This window comes from Pyrus communis, chromosome 4 (assembly GCF_963583255.1).
Source record: "Pyrus communis chromosome 4, drPyrComm1.1, whole genome shotgun sequence".
NCBI classification, from domain to species: domain Eukaryota; kingdom Viridiplantae; phylum Streptophyta; class Magnoliopsida; order Rosales; family Rosaceae; genus Pyrus; species Pyrus communis.
In genome coordinates, this window is record NC_084806.1 from 15,666,837 (window position 1) to 15,675,007 (window position 8,171).

General features: G+C 36.6%; 1 protein-coding gene across 1 annotated transcript; it reads right to left on the minus strand.

The window, feature by feature from the left end:
* Positions 1–3,785: 3,785 nt before the first annotated feature.
* Positions 3,786–7,553, minus strand: LOC137731135 (uncharacterized). The gene is made up of 4 exons (XM_068470227.1): positions 7,305–7,553; positions 7,073–7,147; positions 4,482–6,355; positions 3,786–4,068 (listed from the first exon to the last, which is right to left on the minus strand). The coding sequence occupies exons 3-4, from the start codon at positions 6,213–6,215 to the stop codon at positions 3,871–3,873; spliced, it is 1,932 nt and encodes a 643-aa protein (XP_068326328.1). The 5' UTR covers positions 6,216–6,355; positions 7,073–7,147; positions 7,305–7,553; the 3' UTR covers positions 3,786–3,870.
* Positions 7,554–8,171: the final 618 nt, after the last annotated feature.

An 8,171-nucleotide genomic window follows, 5' to 3' on the forward strand; every position in this document is an offset into this window, starting at 1 on the left:
CAACTCTGTTTCAGGAAAGAAGTCATTGCTAGTGAAGGGTGTTGTAGAGAATTTGCTTGAGAAAAGCACTAAGGTTCAGTTGCTTGATGGCACTGTTGTACCACTGGATGATAGCTCAAGGAACTATGTTGTGCAAGCTCTTCGTGAGATGTCAACTAGTGCTTTGAAACCACTGAATGATGCACTTGTTTTGAAACTCGCTGATATTATGATCATATCTAGAATTGAGAACATATCACATATCCATCAGAAAGGAATGAGCTGCTGCTTTCAAACTACCTCTCACTTGCTTTTTTTTTGTATGTTCATCATATTTGCTATTGTTTTGCCATCCAAAATTTCGTCTTCCATCTTTTGTTTTACCCTTATATCGGCATGTCACTACTAATAATAATAATATTTTTTTCTTCAGATTATCAATCATACAGGTTTGCTGCATGAGTTACTGGGATGAACACTAAACTGAGTTTCAACTCTAACTTCGAGATCATTTATGTGCAGACTTAGGTATTCAAGACACTGAAGTTGGGTAAGCCATCATACTCTACACACAAAAAAAATTAACTTTCAAGTGATTGCAAATTTGGTTGACACTAGGAAACTATGAAGATTTAATGGTGGTTGGAATCATTGATCTAACCAAAGTGGGTTTCTGTATCATGTATTTCATGAATAGAACTGACATATCATAGATAATTGACTGAATTATATACTCTTAATGTCAAACTTTCTTAACGTCATGTGATCAGTATGAATGGATTTGATATGGGAAGGTCTGCCTCTAACTAAATCCCATTCCGAAGTGATGTTATGTGACAGAATTTATACTGCACTATGTCTTTAAAGGAAATGTTCATTAGTTTATGCTCATAGCTGTTGTACTTACAGGTTACTTTATATATATATATATATATATAGGAACTATGCATGGTAGTTGTTAAATATTATGACATTTGAAATTCCTTAATTCTGTGATTGAGATATGATTACTATGTATTCGTTTTATTTAATTACAATTTACGAGCGATGAAAAATTTAAAATTAATTTATGCCACAATTATTAGGCACTATGTTTCACTGAAATTTAAAAATTACGGAAATACTAAGCAATCGATAATTCACTAATCAAACATGTATGTTTTATCATAGTATTATCCCTGTAATATATGCCATATACAAGGAAACAGGGTTTCTTTTAGATGGGACCCTGCACTACGATATGTGAGAGACCAGCCGAGTAATTGAGATGACTAATAAGCTTTCTTTTGCATGACGATAATTAATAGAAGCTATAATGTTCTCTTCACATTTCTCTCATTCCCTTGCTCAATAACTTTTCACCATTTTTGATTCCTTCTGAGAGTTGAATGAGATCTGGGCAGTCACTTAAATTCAGGGGGTAGCTCTATAAATCCTCTCGGGTTTTTTTTTTTTTTTTTTTTTTTTTTAATTTATTTATTTTTATATATTTTTCTATGTTCTGTAGATTTCACCAAACAGCAGAGAATAAAAGTGGGCATTATCCGTGGAGATTTCTGTTTTTCCCATCTTATTCCATAAAACTGAATTTTCAGTTATTTAAAGATCTGAATTTTGCAATTCTGTGTAAATCTTGCAGGTCAAGATGGGACACCTATCTGGGCAATGTCTGGACGTCTAGGCTTGGGTGGCGACGTGGAATTATGGAAGAGGTGAAGTAGCTTAGCTCTATCTCATTAGCTCTTATCTGTTATGTTTAAGCTCATTGGTGCTGGCTCTGAGGTTTTTCGAAACTCTGAAGCTTTGAGTCCCATTCAACCACAAGGAACTAGAATAACTGAAAGAAAAAAAATTTGTTGTCTTTGGAGTCCGAAAAGAAGTACGTGCAATCCTCTAATTTTATTAATGTAAAAGAAGTGATGCAAATCCAGTACAAGTATAAATAACAAGTATTAGGGAAAAAATAGTTGTATAATTCCAAGCCTTGAAGAAGGCTACAAATATATGAGAATGACGAATCTTCAGAGTGTTAGTGTTCGTTCATTTCTCCCATATAGTTTTTTATGCCTTTTAACGCTTGAACAATGATGCAAGTCAATCAAGCAGATAAGATTCAGAAAGAAAACTCCACATCTGTTGCCAGCAATGCTTAATGGGAGAAGTATAGGAAACCAAAGCCTACAAATCCAAAGCCTTTTAGGTTTAGAACTTATGTATGTGATACCTGTTTAATGAGCAGTAATAGCGTTGATGCTTTATATGATATGTTTTGGGCTATTTTTTCAGGAAAGAGGGATGCTTAAGGAAGCAACTTTGGAGAAACGAGCTCATGCGCCACTGAAGAAGATCACATTAGTCAGGACTCGAGGGGCAAATTCAACAAGTAAACATCAGAACGTGATACAGGTATTTACGCATGAATCTGAACAATTACTTTGTGTATCACTGTCATATAGGCAAATTTGTTATGTGTGATGGTGTATTTACGCATGACTCAAGTGGATGATGTAATTTTATGCAATTTATAATTTTGGGTTTACTAATTTTCTGCTTTTTTATGATTTATTTGACGTAAGTTTCAATCTTCAGGTACAGTTTTCAAATAGGTACTCATCAAATGTCACGAATACTGTTCCTCTGGTTTTTTAGGCTACAAATTAAATTTTGGGGTTGTTCAATTTTGTTTGATTTTTGGCAGTGTTTGGTAGAAAGATGTTAAATGTGATTCTAACAAAATGAGGAACGGTGCTTTCTACATTGAAAGCAATTCTAAATGATTCTGTGTCTACTTCACTCATTCCTTCCTTATCTTCGAATTCTATCTTCTCTTCCACAACTTGTGTCACGATTCACAAAAACTATACACCCAACTCCTACAATTTCAGCAGCCCTGTGATCATGAACATATGTAGCCGTACTTGCACATCACCAGAAGAAATTTGATGTTCATTTTGGACAAAGATAGTCGAATAATTTTATGTGAAAACCTCAGATGTTAACAAAGATGGTCTAAAATTGTGCAATGAAAAAGAAAAAAGCATACCTTTCCAACAGTGGTTTCAATGCACTTGTGCGACACCATCATCACTCTTTTTCGTCTCCTTTTCTCATTAAATCGAAAAGGAAAGCCATAAGCCATAAGCAACAAGGACAATTTATCATGCCTGTTATTGACTTCTCACTAGTACTGCCGAACATGAATTTTCTCAGTAATTAAGTGTTACAATACCTCAAAGAGGAAAAATGTCTCAAGGAAATTTCCAACCATAAAACCACACTTTAAACGCATATGCTAGATTAATTAACATCCACGATATTAAACTCGTAGTAGATCAACAATCCAGACATATCACAGCAATCCACAACTCTTGACCTGCTTCTATTGGCATGCTTTTCACCTTTAACTTTTGATTATGATGCACTCCTAGTGGGTGAAAATCTGCTTTACAAGAGAATCTAATACGACAAACGTAAGCTCTTCAGCTAAAACATGTCCTGATGAAAACAAGCATCAGAAGGAAGGCAGGATGAGAGAAACTTACTTTGTGAGCACCGGAATGATGCATTCCATGTAAGAAGATGGTCTTCAACGAACTAATGGCAACCACAGCAAGCATGTTAAGAAGGAAGGTATACATAAAATGAAAATTTTGTTCAATTGGCTTGATGTTTTGCCATCACTTAATCTAATATCACAATCTTGTACATTCAATAGAAAGGAGCAGGTTACAAGGGTTTATAGCCTAGGAACCTAGTATCAGAAAACTGTGATATCACTATATCATGGTAACCGAAAACCATAACACTCAACAGAAATCATCTCAATTCCAAGGTATAAAAACATATGTACTGTAAATTACCAACTGCTGTATAAAGTAAAAGTTACAAAAACTACATAATTTTCAAACCCTGGACTTTGGTACTTAAAATGCCTGTACATTTGGGGCGGAGGGCTGGAATCTGTGTATGGATAATTGCTACTGCAATTGCAAAAGACTGCAGAACTGACAGAGATGGTTGAAAATGAACAAAATACAAATCATCGTGGACATTCAACATCCTCCATGCAGGAGGACCATGCTCTGAACCCTGAAGAATTGAAATGAAAGACAAGCATCTTAGTGCAAATTCAGATTATTACTCAGTTGCTCAAAAGTTAAATACCAAGTTTCAGTTCCCGTCATGTAAGTCGTAAAAGCATTTCATTCTTCTCTTTCAACTCAGAATACAATACCGCAGGATCTATTTTACGTCCAAAACAATATCTCTTTCAGGAATTACATAACCTTTTCAAATTATTAGGTCTATCATGACTCATGAGAAGTTTTCGACAACTAGAACCGGTAAAGTAACTTATCATATCAAACACCGGCTTCACAAAAATTATCAACATGTGTGGATGAAGTCAATTTTAATACGTGCTCAATAAATGATCTATGTCACGTTGTAATAAACAAAAAGGGGGGAAGAGGGGGAGGTGAGGAGGTAGGAGATTGGCGTACCGTTCTATTTAATTCAAATGACTTGCACTCCCCCTGAGTGTCGGATTGAGGAAAAATGTCTTCTCTGCTTGATTTGGTTTTGAGTACCGTGAGTGGGCACCCCAGATCCCAACCTCCACAGTCACATTGTCCACCAGATCTCCATCTTTCAGTAAGACTTGAAGGACCACCATTTCTGGTCCTTGGCCCACCGTGAATTCCTGCTGGGATTAGAACATCCGTACTGGTAGAGCAGTCACCATTATTTCGACAACATTCGACAGGTACTGAAGCCACCACTGAGTTACTGATTTTCTTATTCCCAACTTTCTTTAGAAATTTCAATCCCCAACCTCCAGCTTCCTCCTTTCGATCATCAGGGAGATGGTCTTTCACAACAATGGAAGCCAATTCGAAATTTGGAGGGAGATGTTCTTCTACCAAATTGGGCATACATAGAGCATCTTGATTGTTGCCTGTATCAAGGCATGGCTCCCGAGAAGGATTTTCAACTATGAAACATGGTCCACTCAATTTGGAGATGGTTCTTTGTTTGGATGAGTGAGTTGTCCTGAATGCTTCGACCACTTTTTTTGATAACCCCTTGCTCTTCCTGAGGTTATGGCTAGAATTGTGCATCTCAATACCACCACCAAACAAATTAAATTCAGTCTCCATGATCTTTGAATTGCTTGGGCAGAGGGAGACCAAATTATTGACCTTCATCTTACCGACAAGGTGTGACTCACTATCACGAATCTCATGGTCCTTTTGCCCACCCTTTCCTGAATGAAACAAATATATATAGTCCAGAGTCTTATCCCCTTCAGACTTGACCTTCCACATGTTGGCTACATAGACCTCCCTTTGTTCATCTGTGGAGAAAACAAAATGAGGATTCCCTCCCTTCCACGTGCATTGAAGCATTCCCCGAGAAACAGTGGCAAGGGTGGAAGCAGAAGATTGATCAGACAATGCTGAGTTTGTGCTGCAGATAGAAATAAGTCTTTTGTGGCCAGCATTAGATTCACTTTTATGGCTTCCCTGAATTGGTGTTTCCTTTTCTAGCATCGGTGAAGAAGAGAAACTAAATCCGCCAGGTGAGTCTGTGAAATCATAGCATATCGAGCCTCTGTCATTATTGCAGTCTATTCTTCTCAAGTCTGTATTGCCACCCAAAGGCCAAAATTGGTGAAACAAAGGGCTCTTTAATGTATTCATAATACTCTTGCTCCCCATAACTCTACCCACAATCCACTGTCCGGCAGGGCTTATTACTACACTCCCACCTCCAGCTGCCAATGGACATTCAATCACGAATCTAGCAGAACTACACGTATCTCCACTTCTACTTTCAGCCACATTCAAGCGCTCGGGCAAAGCACTGATCTTTGAAGAGCTCAATTTCACAGCTGTATTACAACGAGCTACTTTGGATGCACTAATATGAATCAATTCCATGCATTTTTGACGAAATTTTTCATCTAAGCTCAGTATGTGCTTTGGAATACTACTGTCCAAGCCAATACCACTTTGAGACAAGGAACCTTTTATGCAACATTTACTAATTTGCAAACGCTTAACATTTGAAATTAGTGCATGCTGTGGATTTGACCATGTGACCAACCTTTTCAATTTTGAGCCAGAAGAACTTAAAGTACCTTCTCCTGATAATTCCCGCTCCTCGCTCAATCTACGCAACGCATCATCTTGCCCCTGCTGGTCTTTCTGAGCATCAACAAACTTATCATCCATCTGCTGACCCCAACCAAATAGCACACATCAATGACAGATAATTTTTTTATCTATGTTCTGCCTCAAACTGAATTACATAGATTGGTTGGTAGACCGCCTTATATAACTTCCCTCCGTCCAAGTCTTATCTTACAAGTAACCTGAACATAAACACATACTCCAAGCGGTAAGTGTAAGCTATCAATTTGCAGAAGTAAGTAGATATCAATTGGGAATTTGGTAGTTTTTCTTAAGCGAATATATCCAAATATCAATGAAACTATCTATCAACTCAGAAACTTTGGAAATAAATCCAGAAATTGAAGAAGGTTGCCAAATACCATGCTTCTGAGACTGTTTGCACAATCTGAAGTTTGAAGCATAAGGCTCCAGCACAATCTTAAAAAATAAGTTTGGAGATTTTTATTTATTTATTTATTATATGTTATCCAATCAACACCAAATTCAAAATACCTTCAAAAGCTCTAAAGATTCACCAACATAACAGTTTACCTTCTAATTCAATAAAAACAAAAATACTTAACTCCTAATTTGTAGCTGTTCATCTTACAATTTCTCTTTTTCTCTGCCCAGAACAGTACAATTTCTCTAACAACTGAGGAGGAAGATGACAGAAAGACTAAAGATTCAATCTTTACACATCTTACCTCCATACAAACAAAACCCAGAAAGGAAATTCAAAATAATATTTATAAAACTCACAATTAAAGCCTCAAAGTTGCCTATTATTAAAATAAAAAAGCCACAAAGTGGCCATAAAACATGGAACACTGAGTCCTGACACACTGAAAAACAGTTCAACCCATCTATAAAATATACAATAAAAAAATACTAGAGGACCAATTGTTTTCTCTTACCTGATGAATTGGATCCGAGGAGAAGCAAGCAGCACATAAATCAAATGCTCACAGATTAGCAAACACCCACAAGCACTGATAAAAAAAAAGCAGCTTATTTGCCACACATTGAACACCGTTTTGCTCTTCAAACTTTGAGCTTATTCTCCCAGCCGCAAACTTTAAGCACCAAGAAGACTGAAAGAAAGGTCAATAAAGGAAGGGAAAGAAAAAAGGTGAAAGAATAACCAACCAAGCACATGGAAAAGCAGAGACAAGCAACATGGCCGCCGCCACCACCTCCACCGCCACTAATGCTCTGACACGTCTCACAATACTAGGTTCCGAATTCTTTGGTTTTTTTTTTCAAGAAAATGGCGCAACAGTTCTAGGCAGCCATTGAAGAAAGAAGAAGGAAATGGCGGGCGTGGGTGGAAAAAACAGAACAACTTCTATATTCTTGTGTTTGGGGTCTGAAATGGGTTTCGCACGTAAGCCACGTTTTCTGGGTTGAATTTTGTTGCTTGTTTGAGTTCTGCCCAAAGTCCCGGGTTTCATCAATGTGGGCGGGGACCCACTTCATATCCTTACATTTTCTAAGCCACTACATTGACAAAAATAGCTGCTTTAGAAAATGTTCATGACCTGATTTAGTGATATTAATCTTTATTTGTAAGTAAAAAGTTTTAGGTTAGATTTTTGTTAAAAACGAATTTGAATCACATTATTGCTAGTTATTATGGGATAGGCTCACATTTTTCTTTTTTAGTGTAAATAATATCGTTTGTTCGAAAAATAACAAAATGTTTATGAGTTTTGTGTCTTGGTTGATTCTATCTTAGGAAGAAGATTGCTTAAGTGTTCACGGATGAGTTTTTGTTGAAGAGGTCATATTGTTATGTTCTAGGGTTGAAATTTGTCAAGTATTCTTGTTAGATTGTGAATATACGGCTCCATGATCAAACAAATTCCAAACTAAGAGAGGGTTATTGTCAAATAACTCACCTAACCAATGTAATATTATGATTTCAATTTGTTCAGCTTAAGAATTAGAAAGTGGTATAACAAATCAAAATTAGCGTGTTTAGTAAAGTATTTGGTTTAGTGACTAATCTGGTTT